General features: G+C 57.3%; 5 protein-coding genes across 5 annotated transcripts; all 5 read left to right on the forward strand.

Annotated features, from left to right (window-relative positions):
- Positions 1–1,556: 1,556 nt before the first annotated feature.
- Positions 1,557–3,593, forward strand: LBRM_33_2780 (conserved hypothetical protein; the record flags this gene model as incomplete). The annotated part of the gene is made up of 1 exon (XM_001567996.1): positions 1,557–3,593. One exon carries the CDS (start codon positions 1,557–1,559, stop codon positions 3,591–3,593), a length of 2,037 nt encoding a protein of 678 aa, XP_001568046.1.
- A 1,627-nt stretch (positions 3,594–5,220) lies between these two features.
- On the forward strand, positions 5,221–6,873 carry LBRM_33_2790 (putative UDP-N-acetylglucosamine pyrophosphorylase; the record flags this gene model as incomplete). The annotated part of the gene is made up of 1 exon (XM_003723173.1): positions 5,221–6,873. The coding sequence occupies one exon, from the start codon at positions 5,221–5,223 to the stop codon at positions 6,871–6,873; it is 1,653 nt and encodes a 550-aa protein (XP_003723221.1).
- A 1,490-nt stretch (positions 6,874–8,363) lies between these two features.
- LBRM_33_2800 (conserved hypothetical protein) lies at positions 8,364–12,263 on the forward strand (the record flags this gene model as incomplete). Its single annotated transcript, XM_001567997.2, has 1 exon — positions 8,364–12,263. The coding sequence occupies one exon, from the start codon at positions 8,364–8,366 to the stop codon at positions 12,261–12,263; it is 3,900 nt and encodes a 1,299-aa protein (XP_001568047.2).
- A 1,251-nt stretch (positions 12,264–13,514) lies between these two features.
- Positions 13,515–15,011, forward strand: LBRM_33_2810 (putative carboxypeptidase; the record flags this gene model as incomplete). The annotated part of the gene is made up of 1 exon (XM_001567998.1): positions 13,515–15,011. One exon carries the CDS (start codon positions 13,515–13,517, stop codon positions 15,009–15,011), a length of 1,497 nt encoding a protein of 498 aa, XP_001568048.1.
- A 1,655-nt stretch (positions 15,012–16,666) lies between these two features.
- On the forward strand, positions 16,667–17,944 carry LBRM_33_2820 (putative isocitrate dehydrogenase; the record flags this gene model as incomplete). The annotated part of the gene is made up of 1 exon (XM_001567999.2): positions 16,667–17,944. One exon carries the CDS (start codon positions 16,667–16,669, stop codon positions 17,942–17,944), a length of 1,278 nt encoding a protein of 425 aa, XP_001568049.1.
- Positions 17,945–18,489: the final 545 nt, after the last annotated feature.

Here is an 18,489-nt window from a genome sequence, read left to right on the forward strand (position 1 = left end):
AGGGGTATTTGCGGCGGTATTGTTGTTTAGCATATGAAAGATGTCCCACTTTGAGGGGGGCGTTGTAGTGGAAAGCCAACCTCGGTCCGTAACCAACACGCGCCGTTGAGGACAGCGAGATTTCCTTACACAAATCCCGCCGGGGAAGGGAAGGAAATTCCCCTCTTGGGGGCCCTTAGAGTCCTGGAGAGGGGGTCTTTGGGGATGGGAAGTGGGTATAGACCGTTTAACAAGTTGGGAGGGGCGAAGAATTTGTTTCACCGGTTCTCTTTTTATCCAGGTCCAGAAAAGTTTGTGTAGGGCACCTTTACAGGGGGGAGGCAAACAGAACCTTCAATGCCGCTTTGGAGATGTAAAGCCGACAAAGCGAGTAGTGATGGCAGCCATGGGGCATGGTGGTTGTCTTTTGTTCCCCCTTTTTTTTTTTTTACGAGTAGTTCTCTCGTTAGCATGTATATGTGTGTGTATCCCTGGCCGCGGACACGAGGCGCTGGGATGTGAATGGCCCCCCGATCGTCCGTTTTTGCGTCTTGGACCGCCACGCAAGCACAGATGTACGGATAGCGAGGTCATTATGCCCATAGGTGGTCGGACTGCGCCTGCGGATAGGGGAGTCCGTCTGAATTCTTTTTTGTTGTTGTCCTCTTCGTTCCCCTTTTCGCAGTGAGGAGTCTCTTTCAACACAGTATGCTACACCGTTGCGAGTACTCTACGTGCCGTCCCAGTGGGCGAGTCTCCGGTGTACTGCGCAGGTTCGCCTCCGGTCTCCCCCTGCGTTTTTCCTGCCTTGTTTCTCCTTTAGCTAGGCTGAGTAGACGCTCTGCCTCGGTGACCCAGCGCAGTTTCAAAAGGAGCAATAATGTTTGTAGGCGCACCTCCCCCAGCTTTGTAGGTCATCCACCTCGTGTCTCGATTTTTTGCTGCAAGCGTGGGAGACGTAGCACCGGCCAGCGATCCTGCATTCGCTGTGCATGACAACAGGTGGGCTCATGACTGCTGCCAGAGAAGGTCCTGCTCGAAGTGGGTCGCTTGCGGCAATGATGTGTGCATGGATGCGGTTCTTGCTCTCCAGCGTTCGCACTGGGCATCTGCAGTTGTAGTTGTGGAGCAGGCCGAGTCGCCTGACGTACGATGCTTTTGGTGGCTGACCCCGTCCATCGCTCTTCTTTTCTCGGTGAGCGCAGTCATCGTACTTGTGTCTTGTCCCTCTCGCTTTCCACTCATACACACTCATCCGTTTCAGCACTCGCTCATACAGACGTGTTCACCTCCAGGGGGGTGTTTGGTAGACGCTGCGTAGTGAAGCAGCAAAGAAAACGTATTCAATATCAGCTAGGGCGCATCGCTGGGTTGAAGCTGCGATGCTGCGTCAACGTCACGTGCGGGCTGCAGCCACTGGTGTCGTACTGGGTAGCGGCGCGACTGTGGTCGCTTATGCGCTAGCCAGCGCTTCGCGTACAGTGACGTCTCGCGGTCAGTTCAACCCCATTCACGCCTTCACAGAACAAAGTACTGCCCCGGCCAAGCGAGCCACAAACGCAGAAGAATTTGAGGTGATGATTACCAACCCAGGCCCACTGCGCGTCACCTACTCGCCCGACTACCTCGACTGGCTGTACCGCGCATACCGGGCGAAGCTGAAGTACGCTGATGAGCGCAAGAAGGCGGAGGAGGTGTTCAACGGTCTTCTACTGACGAGCCAGACTGATGTGCAGGGGTCTGCCGCTGCCGCTACGCTACCTGGTGCCCCACCGCCGGGACAGACGCTGCGTCCCCGCCACTCTGTGCGGCGGCAGGCAGGCGAGGCTCGACGGGCGGCTGCCCAGGCCAAGCTCGACGCTCTTGCGCAGCAGCAAGGTATGCTGGACCTCTTTGAGCGGCAGCCGCAGTTTCCTGCGATTCACATTGATAAGGCCGCTCGCTGCCACGTGGTGGAGCTCTTTAAGGAGATGGTGCTCGACCGTGCCTGGAAGCCAGAGGAGGTGTGGGACAAGGCGCTCTTGTACCGCGCAATTCTAGCGGAGCGTCAGGCGTCCTACCCCGCTTCGTACCGGTACATTCTAGACACAGTGGAGGCGGTGTCGCTGGCACCACGTGAGAGCGGCAGCAATGCCACCCACACCAGCAGTAGCAGCGTTGGCGCGCGCTCCTTGACGGAATCTTCTCGTGTCACGGTCGGCGAATCGACTTTGGCCATTCCTAGAGAAGACGACTACGTTTACTTTGTGTACCTGGTCCGGCGTTACTACATTGATAATGCAGTAGAAGGACATGTCGTGTTGCGCTGCCACCGCCACCCGAACGCGTCAGAGCTGCTCTTTTCCCACCCACCACCCAAAGATGAGCAGGAGGTGCTGCGGAACCTCTACAGTCCACGCACCGCGAGGGCGACGCAGAGCAAAGCTGTGTCTGCTGAGACTGAGGATCAGGCAGCCGCGATGTCAAAGCAGAAGCTGTCCACAGCTGCCACCATTGCCCGCCCACGCCCCCCGTCTTCTTACCCACCCATCGAGGCATTGTGGCGCTGCGCAGAAAATGAAGCGTTGCTACGTGTGCTGGTCTTCGGTGAGCTCAACCTGCTCGTGTCGGAGAACCCATTCGTTCGGTTTCCCAACGCACAGGCATATCTGACGCGACCGTCGTCGAGCACCCTCGCGCCTGGCGCAGCAGGGAGCTCTGTGGACGGCGCGGAGGGCTATGGCGGACAGCAGCTGCAGCCCCGTCGCGGAGGCGGATACCGTGACGCCGGTAGTGACGGCGGCATCTCTCTCTCTAGCGTGATTGCGGAGAAGCGCGGCCACCTTCTTGCGCCTCTCTCTCGCAACGTGGCAATGATGATCGACAGCCGCGCCAACGATGTTCGTCGCCTCCAGCAGCGCTACGAGCGCGAGGATGCCGCGGCGTTCCAGAAGATGCTGCGCGGTGGCGTGCAGGCAGAGGAGAACCCCAGTCTCTACTCTGCCTACTCGGACTGGAGCTACTTCAACCCACGGGCCGTGCGTGCAGAGGAGCGCGATGCGCTGTCGCGGCAGACTGTTGCGGCCCTCAAGACTTATGACCAGGCCTCCAGGGATATCTATCGCGTGGGATTTGAGGAGGCTGAGGCGAACGGTGCCGTTCGCCCTGTGGAAGGGGTGAATAACGCACCATCGTACGTGCCCACTCTACCGCACTTCGTGGCACTGGTGAAGAAGGATCCGTGTGTGTCGTTCCTGGCTCATGTGGCGCTGCCGGAGGAGTATAACTCTGCTTCCGCTGCCGCCACGGGAGTCTCAGAGAAGCACCAGCTGGAAAAGCTTGTCGTGCAACTCGCTCGCGCGCTGTATCGGACGGCGCTTGAATTTCACAAGCAGTCACTGCGCCGTGTAAACCGGCAGAAGGTGCAAGTGGCTGCATCGCTGCTGGACCGCTTTGTAGCCGAGCGCTGGCGGGTATACTGCGTGGCTCACCCGTCGTCAGAGGGCGTGCGCGACATGGCACAGCGCTTCAGTGCCTATGTCCCCTTCGAGGGTCGCATTCTTGACGAGAGCGGATTCCCGACGGACGCGCGTGTGGAGGACTATGAACGGTGGATGGCAGCGCCGTCAGTGTAGGCCACCCCCGCTTTTCATTTTTTCCTTCGGACGAGCTGTGCTCCGCGGTGCGACGTCCATCTTACCCTGAGGCGCAGAGGGGGTGGCGGAAAGGACAGAGCGAGCCATGCGGCGGCCGCGTCTGCTATCTCTGTTGTACAGTTTCCATTCGATGCGTTCTCCGCTTCTCATGAGCACGCAGGCTGATGCCGGTGATGCTGGACTCAGTGGGAGGGTCTCGTGCTGGTCTGCTTACGTATGTGTGGCTGAGCATGACAGTGTTTGTGGCAGCGGCTTACTTACCGTCGCTTTGCTTTTCTACACCTTGGCGTCGTTACTACCGTGACGATGACGCATTATTGTAATCACACTTGTTGTTCTCTTCTATCTGGTGTGTCGTGACCGTCTGTCTGTGCGCCTGTACTTCGTGCTGTGTTGGCGAGTGGTGGCTGCAAAAAAAAAAAGGAGACTTTGAATGCATACATCCTCGGAGGCGGGCGCTGAACCGTGTCAGTGTGGAGGTGCGCGGGAGAAGTAAAGGGGAGGGATGGCGTTTTCCATGGGGGGGGGAACGCGAAGGGGATGGGGTGTTAGGATGGGAGTTCATTTTGCTTCCCTCCGCCTCATCTACCTGCTCTCTTTTTTTTTAGTTGTGTGACTTCCGCTTCGTCTCCCCACCTCGTAAGGCCTGCCCACCCCCCGAAAAGAATACGGTAGAGCCGATGCAAACGAGAGGGGTTAGTTGCATCGATCCTGTTTCTCAAGTCGTCTCGCGCACTTGACAAGCAGGGGTGAAGCCGCTTTGGAGACTCGCTGAGCGGCAAGGCGGATTTGAACTTACGCGACGGCCGCTACCAGGTAGCCACGTGTGTCAATCGCGTGAGATGATTTAGGAAAGATTCCTGAAGGCTTCTTCATGACAGAGAAGAGCATCAGACAGTCGGGAAGCGAATTATGCGGTACCCCTACACGTATCCCTTTTGCCTCTCTCCTTCTCTGTGCTTCCCTGTGCCTTATCCACGCTGTCTTGGCGGCTTTTTAAATTTTGGCGTCTGTGTATGTGTGTGTCGTTCCCGCTCACGCCGTTTTGCATGCCACGCCATCCGACCCTCACGTGCCCCGGCCACAGAGCCCCGCAAGCTCATTCACACAGCCAAAGGAAGTCACAGTTGCCCCCCTCCCCACCCTATTATCCAGACGGACACCGCATGCAGAGAACCACTTTACCTTCCCCCCGTCTCTCTTCTACTGCCTCACACTTGGCCATTCATCTACACACCTTTCTAAAGGCCAACCTTGCATTGCTTTTCTCTCTCTTTCTCTCTCGCGTGCGCGCGCTTGGGTCCTCGTTGCATCTTCAGCAGTTGCCGTAGGTCTCTGTGATTCATATCCAGCCGTCAACTTCTTCATCCTTCCCCTCCCCCCTCGCTTCTCGGTTGTCGTATGCACTTGGCCTCAGTACCCCATTTTTTCTCCGCATCTCAGTGCTGACAGCACCATCGCTTTTTCGACGCCCCCCCAAAAAAAAGGCGTTGGAGAAAAAGAGTATCAAATCGGTGTAACTGACCCCTTGACCACGTTGCACGTGCGTCTCTGTGTACTGCGTCTCGTATGAGTTGAGGCTCTGCTTCCACAGAGAGGCTGGCGTATGAGCTCCAAGGGCGCCCTACTGACTGTCTTGGCAGGGAGTGGCCAGGAGCATCTTGTCGATGACTACAACACACTTTCGGCATCAGAGCAGGAGACATTGGCCGCTCAAATTCTGTCCTACACGAATGCGCAGTGGACGCACATGAACGCTATTCTGCGAGATAGTCTGCAACACCTGAATTCCAGCAACGCGGCAACACGTGTGTTAGAGGGCGACGCTGCGACGTCTGCCCCACACATTACGCCTCCTCCGGCAGACACAATTATCAATGTTCCTGCTCTCCTCGCCGAGAGGCCCAGCGAGCTGGCAGCTATCCAGGCCGCTGGCATGCGGGTGGTGGCAAACGGCGAAGGTGCGGTGCTGCTGATGGCGGGCGGAAGCGGCACTCGTCTTGGCGTGAGCATTCCCAAAGGTATGCTTGAATGCGCTGCCCTCGTCAGCGGCCGCTCGCTCTTTGCTTACCATTGCCAGCGCATCCGCAAGATGGAGCAAATGGCTGCTGCTGCGGCGGCGCCGGTGCCAGCCAACGCGGGCCGTGGTACACTACCGCTTGTTGTCACGACGTCGGCTCAGAATGATGCTGCGACGCAGCAGTTTTTTCGAGACAACAACTTCTTTGGCCTACTCCGCGATCAGGTGTTCTTCTGCTGTCAAAGTTCTCTCCCTTGCTACGACGAGGCGACAGGGCGAGTACTAATAGAGACGAGGGGAAGGATATGCCTTGCACCCGGCGGCAACGCTGGCGTCTACGAGAGTTTGGTGAAGGCGTCCGCCACGTCGTCTGGCAAACAGAGCGTGTTGGCACAAATCGTGGAAAGGGGGGTGCGCTACGTTCAAATCGTGAGTGTGGACAACATCCTCGCTAGGGTCGGTGATCCGTACTTCTTCGGTGTGGCCGCATCATGCCAGGCTGAGGTGGTCCTCAAGACAGTGCCAAAGGTGTCAGCCACCGAGAAGGTGGGCGTCGTGGCGAAGGTGGACGGCGAATGGAGTGTTGTGGAGTACACAGAGATTGGGGCTGGCCGGTCCGCCGGGACGGATCCAGCGACGGGCAAGCTTGCGTTTAACTGTGGCAACATAGCTTCTCACTGCTGTTCCGTTGATTTCCTGGCGCTCGCTGCTAAGCACATGGAGACGAGTACCTTTTACCACGCGGCCCGCAAAACAATTCCTACTATCAATGGCCCCGCCCCAGCGATAAAACTGGAGGCGTTTATTTTCGACGCCTTTCGCTACGCGAAAGACGTCCCGAGCCGGGTGGAGCGGGCTAAGAAGGGTCCGCTGCCGGACGCGTTGCAGATTTTGCAGGTGAACCGAAGTATGGAGTTTGCACCGATTAAGAACGCCGATGGCGCTGCCGAAGACACACCAACCTCAGCCGCTCATATGCTGTTGGAGCTGCACACCAAGTGGGTGGCCGATGTTATCGCAGCGGCACCGGAGACGTCTGAGGAGGCCTCAACAGGCCTATCAGGGTCCTACACGGCTCAGGAGCGCACAACAGCGCTCCAGCACATATGTGAGGGGAAGTCTCGCTGGGAAATCTCTCCGCTCGTTTCATATGAGGGTGAGGGCCTCGAGGCGTACGTGGGGGAGTTGATTCGCCGATCGGCCACCGGCAGCGGTGTCCTGGGGCTGGAAAAGGAATAGATGAGCACAACGCATGTTTGACAGCAAAATCAAGATGACGGTCGACTACGACGCGTCTTTCTTTTCTGTTGAAGATAACCGTAGATACTCACTGAGCCTCCCGCTTTGTGACCCTCTTTCGGTTCTCCGATCTCGTTTTCCGTCCTCTTCCCCCCTAATATGGCTTCCAGATTGTCGTCTCCCCCCGCCCCCCCTCTCCAGGCAGCTGGTGCGCAGATACGTAACTGCCCACGTGTTGGTGATTTGTTTTGCAGCTACTGTGCTTTCTTGCTCATAATAACGCCAATGGGCGTGCGTGTGGCTGGCCTTGTGTAAAGCCCCCTTCTATTACGGCCCTTCCTAACGCACAGAGAGGCGTATCTCGTCTCTTTCCTCCGCCTTTATTTTCTCTTCTCAGTTGTGCGGGCCTCGCTCTCCCTCTTTATGGCGCTGGATACAGGCCCTACAACGGTGGAGGACGGTCTATTACGGCGCCTCTCATTTCAGCTTTTCGTTGGCCGTTGTGAGTTGAGGCACAAAGATGAAGTGACCATGCTTGCAGAATCAACCATCTCAGAGAAGCCAACGTCAGTTACAAGGATGACCGTCCTGGTCACCAGTCTCATGCGCCTAGACCCCCCCCCCCCCCCCCACCTGTTGCTCGCACGACGGACGACACCTCCTCTGCCCCCTTGAGCAGGGCCCTGGCCGCGGTTCGCTTGGGTCAAGACATGCACTGCAGCCAGGTCTCTCTGGGCCCGACCGCGCAGCGCGCAGCCGAAAGACGAACGAGGAAGGATGAGAACAGTCCGTTAGACGCCTGACCCGACTCAGCGGCAGAAAGGCTCGTCTTTGTCGGCCAGGATTTAGCCGCAGAGCAACACAGAGGGCATATACAAGCTCTAGCCACATGTGTATATTCACTGGCTTGCTTGTGGTGGAATGACGCCTTGAAGGAAAATTTACTAGTGGACATGTGTTCCATGTTTGGGCCACTCACTGCAGCATCAACAACAACAAGGCGAAGTGAGCCAGGGGCACGCAGACAGCGCCGCTCATGCAAGATTGAACGTGCGCGAGAGGAGGGCTGCGTGTCTCTTCCGGTGAAGTTTGTACGACGTGAGTCATGGGCTCACCTCTTCCTCTCTTGTGCAATAACAATCGTCTATACGGTCGTGTATGTGTACCTTCTCTTCTGCCTCCCACCCAAATCGTTCTCTTCGTTTTTCTCTTTCCCACCATGCGCCATCATCGCACTCACATGTGGCGCCTGGTCACTATCCTTCCCGCGGTTGCCTCTCTCGTACTGCAAACCCGCAGAGCTCACTTCGTTTTGTTTGCGTGACGGTAGTGTGTGACGCCCATCCGAGGTTCATTCGATCACACGCGCTCTAACGCACGCCGCGATTCAACCATCTCCTTTGGTGTCAGGCTTTCTGGCCTTTTTGTGCTCGTTGTCGGTGCTGCTGGTGCAGAATCTCCTCTCCCTTCCACGCACCGCTGTTCTGAGGATGGTGGGCCGACTAAAATCCTCAACGGTGGCCTCTAGCAGTCGGGGCGGCGGTGGTCTCCGCCGCACCAAGAAGGGGATCAATCTCAGTCGCAAGCAGGTGTTTGAGGCACAGCAGAAGATATGGAGGCAGAAGGAACGCACTATGAAGGAGGAGGCGAAGGCTGCCAAGCGGGAGAAACTGGCGCAAATTCAAAAGCTCAAGAACAAGAGCGTCCACCACGTCTTCGACCGAACGACACTGCATGCCGTGCAAGGTGGTCTCACTAGCGCCATCGAGATGCTCGGAGAGAAGGTCAGTTCGCTTTCCCTCTTCATCAGCGCCTTTACCGCACTGTCCAAGGCGCCAGACCAGCGCCACGTGCCGTACATGTTGTCCATCATGGCTGCCTGCGTCCCACAGCTGACCCAAAGGGTGTTGCTGCATCAGCTGCCGGCGTGCTTTGGCCTGTGCGACCAGCTGATGGCGGAGTACGGGTCCAATAGCACCCTCGTTGTCGCCAAGGCGTTGAAACTTGCCGTAACGGTTCTACTCACCATCGAGTCCCCCACAGCGGAGCAGCTGCGGCTTCTCGAGAAGCTGGAACCGAGCAAGCTGCAGACGGAGGCCATGAAACTCTACCTTTCCAGCTTTCGCAAGGTGCTGGAGACGAGCGCTCTCTGCGCGCGCGACGTTGGAGGCCCCAGTCGACGCAAAGATTCCTCCTCCGCTTTCTACAGCCTCAATACTCGACAGCGCTTCTTCTGCGCCGGTCTGCCCATCTTTGTGCGTGTGTGCTTGCGCAACCTCACCGAGACCACCACTGCCGTCATGTCTGCCGTCCTGGCGGAGCTGACGTTGCTCTTTGACCGTACGCTTTCGCCCTACATTGTCGAGTCGCAGGAGGGCCAGCGGTGCCTTGACGAGCTCTTGTCGGAGGAGCTGCTGTCCCTGCTGAAGCCGCTTCATCAACAGTGCTGGGGAATGACCATGGAGCTACTTGCGACTATCTTCAAGCGGATGAGCTACCTGAAACGCGTGCAGCTTCCACCGCTGGAAGTCGCCAAGGTGCAGGCCGAGCATGCGGCAATTGTCGGTGAGAGCGCCAGCGCAGCACAGCACAGTCTCGATCGCACGCGAACGTACATTGCCTTCACAGATCGATTTCCGTCTGTGCCGTTCCTTGTTCGAGTGCTCAACAAGCTTCGCGTCATGGAAGACGCCTCTCTTAATGCTAAGGTGGAGCGCGTGCTCGTGGCGGTGGGGTCCTGCATGTACATGCGCGAGTTCACCGAGCTGCTCGACTTTGATCCCCGGACCGCGTATGAGGCGGAGATGAGAACGGAAGAGGATGCGGCGGAGAAGGCGGCGGCACTCTGGTCGACGAGCTACTTGCTGAACGTGTGGCGTCGCACTTCCTCCCACGACTCACTGCCGTTTTTTATTCAGCACTTCTTCCCATTAATTCAGTTTTGCAGCAAAATGGCCGTGGAGGCTGAGAAGGAGAAGCGTGTCGAGGAGTTTACGCGGTGGTCGGCTCTGCAAGCGCAATACTGGCGTGTCGCCGCGGGCTTCTGTCATTACCCAGTCGAGGTGACGCTGGAGTCATTTCGCGATCTGGCCAAGCAGCTGGTCAGCCTGCTCTCGAGTCCCGTCTTTGTGAACACGAGTGCGTCTGCGATTCACGTGCTGTGCAGTGGCTACAACGCTCTGAGGCGCACCGAGCAGGATGACGACGACGACGACGACCTCGACGACACGGAAGTCCTGCCCGACGACCTCCGTGGAGAAGTCCCTACGAGCAAGGCGGCGCAGCGTCAACAGCACCGCCTTCGCAAGGACGCGCTAGACGAGGACCTCTACATCCTCTCCGTCACCGATCCTGGGTGGAACCCACACCGCTACCACAACATCACCCAAGCCTACTCCCAGCTTGTGTGCGACACCATTTTCTCCAGGTTCAGTGCGAACATTATGCCAAAGCTATGCAACACCTTTGAAAAGCACGATTCCACGGCTGTCCTGCTGGCGATCCAGAGCTTCTCGACTGTGTGCAACACAAATGTCATGACGACCATTCTGGATGGCATTCTCAGCGTCAGCTCGAACATCGCGGCGCAGACAGCGAGAAATGATGGCAGCAGCAGCAGCCGTATCGGCAAGGCCGGCAACGCCCCTCTCAACTCTAAGCGCCGTGTCATTTTGGATATTGCGTGCGCCGTGGTGCCACAGCTGTCGTCGGAACATGTCATGACTCTTTTCCGGGACCTCATCGAGCCCATCCTGATGGACCCCACACCGGAATCTCGGCTCCTGCAGAAGAAGGCGTACAAGCTTCTCTACGCCATGTTTGAACACCGCATTAAGGATATCTTTCCAGTGCTGCAGCGCATTCTCGGGCTGCTCTCCATCAGTCGCCAGCATGTCACTATCTCTGGTCTCAAGATGCGCATTCGCTGCCTTTCCTGGGCCCTCGACGCGTGCAAGATGTACTACCCTGCCGAGCTGCTAGCTACCATCCGCTCGCTCGTTGGTGAGGTGGTCCTCTTCTCGCGTGAGCGCTCGAGCGAGACGCGGGCGATGACGATGGATGTGCTCGAGAAGATGCAGCGCTACATGACCGCCGCCGGCGCTCCGGTAAATGCGCTGCTGCTCATGGTGATTGCCGGGCTCTCAGGCAAGACGCCGATGATGGTGTCAAGTACAGTAGTGTGCATGGCGAAGGTGGTGTATCTAACTCACAACCAGCTGCCAGAGGCGGACCTGCAGGCCGCCATGGCCGTCGGATTCCAACTCATGGAGTCGAAGGAGGTCGAGGTGCGCACGGCGGCCGCTATTTTCGCTCGGATGGCGCTCAAGCTGACGAAGCGAAGTCCCGCCGTGAAGGCGGCCGTGGCCAAGTCGCTGCCAAAGCTCCTCTATGCCATCGCCCTCGTCACGTCCCAGCCGAGTGTGTCGAGCAACGCGCGCATGCAGCTTCGTGTACTTCTGGAGAAGTGCTTGAAACGCTTCCCCATTGAGCAGATTGACCCTATCTTCCCCCTTGGTAGCAAGAATTTTCTTCGCTACACGCAGAAGATGATGAGGCGCGAGGAGAAAAAGTCCGAGAAAGAGCTGAAGAAGCGCAAGGAGAAGCAGCAAAACGAGTTTGACAAGCTTTTCATTGGCGCTGCCATGAACGCCGGGCGCGAGGATGCAGCCGAGGAGGACCTGCTGGAGACCGGTGCACTGAGCAGCTTTGTTGCCAAACACACCGCACCAGTCTTTCAGGGCTTCGGCAGTGCCACCATTACCGTTGGTGGTGATATGGACGACAAGGACGATGAATACGACAACATGGTGCTTGACTTTCAGAGCGACGGAAAGCTGCGCATCATCAGCAAGGAGGAAAAGCGCGCGGAGGAGGCTCACAAGGCCCGCCAGGAAATGGCTGAGCGGCTGCTGCGGCGGAGCAAGGGCCTAGTGAATGCCTCTTCCTTGAACGACGAGGCGAGTGCGCGTCCAGGAAAGCGCTCGCGTGCAGAGGACGAGGACTTCACAAATGAAGAGCTCACGCTGCGCTATGGCAGTCGCGTCACGGAAGATGCGGCTCAGAAGGCCACCGAAGTGTACAGAGGGGGCCGTGGCTCCGTTGGCCCCAGTGCGCTGCAGGTGGCGCGTCTGCGTGACCAGAAAGCGGCGAAGCGCGAGATAAAACGCCAGCGTGTGGAGGAGGACATTCGCAAGGGTGACGAGTTCCGCGGCACGGGGGACGGCGATGTGAAACGTGGCAACATTGACCCCTTCGCATACGTGCCGCTTAACCGTCGTTACATGAACCGCCGCAACGCCCGCCATGCCGTGCACCGCTTCAAGGCTGTGACCAATAAGCACCTGAAGGGCCACAAGGCAAAGGCCGCGAAGGAGGCAAGGGGCAAGTGAGTTGATGGTCTGCCGCAGTTCTCATGTCGGTGTGCACGATGTGCTAGCGCCGCCCCTTTGGGGTGTTTTTGCGCCTTTCCCCTTCCGCAGTCACGTGGCCCTTTATCGCCTTGGCTGCGCTGGCCCATGATAATCAGGTTGTATAGTGTGACCTCTGCGACCCGGATGCACTCCATCGTCTTTTCTCCACTGTGTCTCTGTGTGTATCTAACAACGAACGGACTTAAATTATGTTTGCCTCCGCGTCTGAGTGCAGCCATTGTTCTTGTGCTCTCTGACTTCCGCGTCGCTAAGAGTCTGTCTGACTTTAGGGGAATGATCGGCAGACTAAGTGAATGAATGAAACGTGGCAGTGCTGCAGGATGTGGAAGGCACAAAGAGCCGCCCCTTCTCCCACTGGGCTTTCCCATGGACTGTGCAGCGGTTGGAGTAGGGTGAGGAAGTGATAGGATGCAATGGCTGTGATGACAGATGCTTTACCATATCTGTGTACTCGCACCACTGCACTCGCTACCTCTCGTGCCCTGACAGGTCACAACGCCCAGCAGCAAAGAGACCGGGTGGGGGAGCATTGTATGAGGAGGCGTGTGACGTAGGCTCTGCGAAGGAAATCACAGCACGACGGAAGAAAAGAAAAGGGGACTGCCCATCTTTTCTTTCTTCTGACGATTGTTCCCGAGTTCAGCACAGTTGTGAGCCAAAAGTATCGTATACTGTTTTGAACTCAGAGAGCGTAAGCGCGGGTGAGGGCTAGCTAACGTGATCCGCTAAGAGACTCGGGTCTGCGACTTTCCGCCTTTCAGCCCTTCCTCTTTCCTTTTCTCTTGAGCTCTGCTGCTGCCCCCCCTCCCCCCACACACACCTCCTTCGGTGTACACGCATTCAACCACGTTCATCGTCTCTGCACACAGGCTTTGGCTTTCACTCGCTATCGTATATCGCAGCCCTGACCACCACCACCAATACACACAGAGAAGCGAGTGAGACTTCTGCACCTTCCTGCCTTATGCCCACGTAGGTCTTACCGGGACTTCTTGTGTCTACTCTTTTTTTCATTGCTTTTACGTGCCTTGCCAGTGCATCAGGTCTTTGGTGTGCTTCCTCCGTCTCTCTCCCCCACCCCCTCCCCCCACTTCAACTGCGTTCACTCCCTTCGCACAAAGAAACGAACGCAAAACGTTCCTCAAGGCGACGCTACAGCTTCGTGTGCCACGTTTACTCGCGCACAGGCTCAACCCCTGCCTTGTAAACATGGAGGCGTACAAGAAGCTCGAGACGATCTTTACGAAGATCTATCACCTGGACCACTTCCTCAGCCTGGGCCACTGGGACATGAACACAAACATGCCCCCCAAGGGCGAGGACGCGCGCGGCGAGGCGATGGCGGTGCTGGGGGAGCTCCGCTTCAGCTTCATAACGGCACCAGAGGTGAAGGACCTGATTGAGAATGCGACCAAGGGCAGTGGCGAACTGAATACAGTGCAGTGCGCGAACTTGCGGGAGATGACGCGTGCGTGGAAGAGCGCCACCGCCTTGTCGACTGAGTTCGTGGGCCGCAAGATGCGCCTCACGACACGCGCGCACAGCGTGTGGCGCGACAGCCGCACCACAAACGACTTCAAAAAATTCCTGCCGGTGCTGAAAGACCTGGTTGAGCTCGCCCGAGAGGAAGGTTCCTACCTTGCTGCCGGCACTTCCCTCTCTCCGTACGAGGCGCTCATGAACCAGTATGAGCCGGACATCACGACCCAGAAGCTGGATGAGGTGTATGCAAGTGTGAAGTCATGGCTGCCGCAGTTGCTGAAGGACATTCTGCAGAAGCAGTCTGGCGACTCGGTGATCGAGTACTCGCAGAAGTTTCCGCAGAACAAGCAGGAGGCACTCTGCAGGGAGTTCATGAAGGTGTGGCGCTTCGACATGGACGCCGGTCGTCTCGACGTCAGCCCCCACCCCTGCACGGAAATGACAAAGGAGGACTGCCGAATCACGACAAATTATGTCGAGGAGACGTTTGTGCAAAGCCTGTACGGCGTCATCCACGAGGTTGGTCATGGCAAGTACGAGCAGAATTGTGGCCCGCGCGAGCTTATTACGCAGCCGGTGTGCAACGCGCGCTCTCTTGGCATACACGAAAGCCAGAGCCTCTTTGCAGAGTTTCAGATAGGCCACGCGACGGCCTTCATCGACTATCTCACGACTCGCCTACCCGAGTTCTTCGAGGCACAGCCAGCTTTCTCGCAGGAGAACATGCGCAAGGTTCTGCAGCGCGTGCAGCCTGGGTACATTCGCATCGATGCCGACGAGGTGTGCTACTTGCTGCATGTGATCCTGCGTTACGAGATCGAGCGTGACCTGATGATGGGCAAGATGGAGGCGGACGATGTGCCACGCGTGTGGAGCGAGAAGATGCAGGCCTACCTGGGTCTCTCAACGACTGGCCGTGACGATGTTGGGTGCCTCCAGGACGTGCACTGGTCCATGGGCTCGTTCGGCTACTTTCCGACCTACTCACTTGGTGCCATGTATGCGGCACAGATTATGGCGAGCATCCGAAAGGAGATTGGTGACGACAAGGTGGATCAGTGCCTGCGCACCGGTGAGCTCGATTCCATCCTGGAGAAGCAGAGGGAGAAGATCTGGGACCACGGGTGCGTGTACAACACAGACGACCTGGTGCTGCGTGCGACGGGCGAAGTGCTAAACCCCGAGCACCTGCGCCGCCACCTGGAGGCGCGCTACCTAAAGTAGTGAGCCATGAATGGCTAAAAGAGACGCTCTCAGCACCTGACGCGTCTTCGTACTTTTTTTGCCTGTTGTGCCACCCTTGCACGCCAGTCTTCTAACACACATCCCGTCGTCTTGGCTGTCGCTGTTTGGCGGAGAAGGGACGGTACAGTGGAACAGGGTTAGAGACGTGCGCCTGTGCAGCAGTCTTACATTGATCAAAATAGCACCGAGGAAACTCAGTAAACCAACGCACTGCGATGGAGTAGATGGATTCGTGATTGTGAGCCTTTCGTAGAGCTTCTGCTCGACGATACTCTGCAGAGCTACTTGGGCCTCCACACTGCGCTCTCTCTTCTGTTATATATTCTTTTTTTTTTTTTTGTAAAATCAAAAGCACCGCAGTCCTGTTAAGCACTGCTTTCACGAGCCCTAACCACGCCTCTCTCCCTCTCCCCCTTTCTGGGCTTCTCTGGCCGGTGATGATGGCGCACACCACAAGAGCTTTACTTTTCACGTTCTTTACCGAAACTTTGTTGCCGAGTAGTTTCCCTTTGTGTTGCGTTCTCCGTAACATCTTCTGCGCCTCGTTTTCTCTACCCTACCATCTTGTCAACCCCCGGTGCCAGGAACACCTCAGTGTCGCATCACGGCTCAGTACCCCACTCGGTGTGTGGGGAAGCGGGGCCGCCGCCACCGCCCCCTCCTCTCTCTCTCCCCCCCCCTGCCACACGCCGAGCCACTTCTGGTGGTGACAGGCCCACGTGCCCACGACGTGGGGGGGGGGCGCACGAGCAATGTACCGCTGCTGATGCCGGCAGTCAGCTCCCGGGTGGCGTTGCGCCGGAGCGACCTGCGACAGCGAGCACGCTTGTACCACGCATAGCATGGGCGGGGTGGGGAGGCGACTCGAATGTGTCTCACTCCCGGCCCCACACTGCCTGGTGGTGGGGCGCCTGCGTGTCACCCCGAGGGGGATGCACGACGTGTGGCGACCTGCGAGGCGGGGGTGGGTGGGTGACGTTGGGGTCAGGGGCCGTGCTCGCATCGCTGAGTCGGCGCACTGCTGTAGCGCGTGCGTCGGCGGCCGCTTCGGCCCATGTGAGGGGCGTGCGACAGGCGCGGTCGATATAAGTCGCCCGCATGTTCCATGGTGGAGTGGGCACGTGGAGAAGAAGAAACTCTCTGCTCACAACTTGCCGCTCTCAATACATTCTCCTTTCTCTGTGTCTCGCGCTTACATACATGTACACTCCTGCACACCTCACTTTCACTGTGCTACAACGAATGAGAGCAGCAGAACAACAGTAGGGCTTTCATCCTCACATCCCACCTCACCACACTTTGTTTGCCCCCCCCCCCCCCTCTCCCCCGGTACCACCACTTATCTCCTGCTGTCCACACATCCCTGGGGATCGTCTTTTCTCTTCTCGGTTTTTTTTTTTGAGCTCTCCACTTCGCTTCTTGTGTTGTCGCGCCGCCGTTCTGGGAGCAGAGTGGGGTTGTCTGCCAGCGTTTCTTCGAAAGCGGCACCGCTGGTTCGCTCGTGCCCCCCTTTTTTCCCCTTTTTTAGGCGGGTGTTGTTTTCTTGTCTGTCAGTTAATGTTTGTTTCTCTTCAAGACGCCCCGTAGCATCGCCTTTATACAGAGAAAGGGAGTGGGACGCAAAGGGTCTGGCAATGGCAGAGTCCATCTCTTTTGTGAAGGGGGAGCTGGTCGTGCCAACGCACCCCATTATCCCCTACATTGAGGGTGAGGGAATCGGGAAGGAGATCACAGAGGTGGCGCATCGCGTTTTCGACGCAGCGGTGGCGAAGGAGTACGGTGCGACGCGGAAGATCTCGTGGGTGGAAGTGCTCGCAGGGGAGAAAGCGTTCGAGAAGAAGGGCACTTGGCTGCCAGCGGAGACCATCGAGGCATTTGACAAGTACCACGTAGGCATGAAGGGCCCACTAGGGACGCCGGTCGGCGAAGGAATTCGCTCACTAAACGTGGTGCTGCGCCGCGAGCTGGACTTGTTTGTGTGCCAGCGTCCTGTGCGATGGTTTACCGGCGTCGGCTCGCCGATCCGTCACCCGGAGTGGGTGGACATGGTTGTGTTCCGCGAGAACACGGAGGACATCTACTCGGGCATCGAGTGGGCGGAGGGTACCCCCGAGGTTGCGAAATTTGCCGACTTTCTGCAGAAGGAGATGGGCGTGACGATGGTGCGCTTCCCTGAGACAAGCGCGTATGGTGTGAAGCCAGTTTCGGTGGAGGGGAGCGAGCGACTGGTGCGTGCAGCGGTGCGGTACGCTATTGATCACCACCTTCCGTCCGTCACCCTGGTGCACAAGGGTAACATCATGAAATACACAGAAGGAGGTTTCAAGAAGTGGGGCTACGCTTTGGCGGAGCGCGAGTTCCCTGAGGCCGTCTTCACAATGACTCAGTACGACGCCATTAAGACAAAAAGCGGCAAGGAGGCGGCAGAGACAGCGCTACGAGAAGCGACGGACAGCGGCAAAGTAGTGATCAAAGATTGCATCTGCGACTCCTTCCTGCAAAACACAATTCTTCGTCCATTAGACTATAGCGTAATTGCCACAACGAACCTAAACGGCGATTACGTGTCGGACCAGCTGGCTGCTCTTGTCGGTGGCATTGGTATTTCTCCAGGGGCGAACATCAACTACACGACCGGCCACGCCATTTTCGAGGCGACCCACGGGACGGCACCGGATATTGCTGGACAAGGCAAAGCGAACCCGTCCTCGCTAATCCTCTCTGGGGCTATGATGTTTGACTACATGGGGTGGTCTGAGGTGTCGGCGCGCATCGTCAACGCACTTGAAATGGTTTTTCAAGCTAACATGGCAACGAGCGATCTTGCGCGGCAGATGGTTGGCGCAAAGTCACTCTCGACAGCAGATTTTGGGGATGCGATCATCCGGAAGATCAACGGTGAAGGGGAGTAGGGCAGGCGAGGCGCTGCAATGCCCAGCATTAAGGCTACAATGAGGGAGAGAAAATGGAACCGCGGCGGTCAAACAGCCCCTTCCGTTACTTCCCCTTTTTGCTGCACCTCTGTGGGTTTTGCTGCTTCCCTCTTCCTCTATCTTTTTTGTTCTCCCCTTTTTTGGTTTTGCGTACGGCTCTGTTAACCTCACGACCACCGTTCTCCCCCCTCTTTTTCTTTCCCTTCCGCCTCCCCTCAACCCTCTGTTCGTTTTCGATAAGTGTGTGTGTGTGTGTGTGTATGTGTGTGTGAGCACTCGCTTCTTCCTTGCTGAGCTCCCCGCTGCAAGTCCATCCCCTACACGCTCGTCGGTGGCTTCAGGCAAAAAATGTACCGGACGTTTTTACTAACGATACGATAAGGAGGCGGAGAATTCGCACTGGCGTGTGTGTGACTTTGATTGATGGAGTTCTTCCTCCTTTTCCTTCTCTTTGGATAACAATAAAAGAGACACCGGTGCGAGAGACGGATCAGGTGTGTGTATGTGCCTTCACATGACACCTG

This window comes from Leishmania braziliensis, chromosome 33 (assembly GCF_000002845.2).
Source record: "Leishmania braziliensis MHOM/BR/75/M2904 complete genome, chromosome 33".
Lineage (NCBI taxonomy): Eukaryota > Euglenozoa > Kinetoplastea > Trypanosomatida > Trypanosomatidae > Leishmania > Leishmania braziliensis.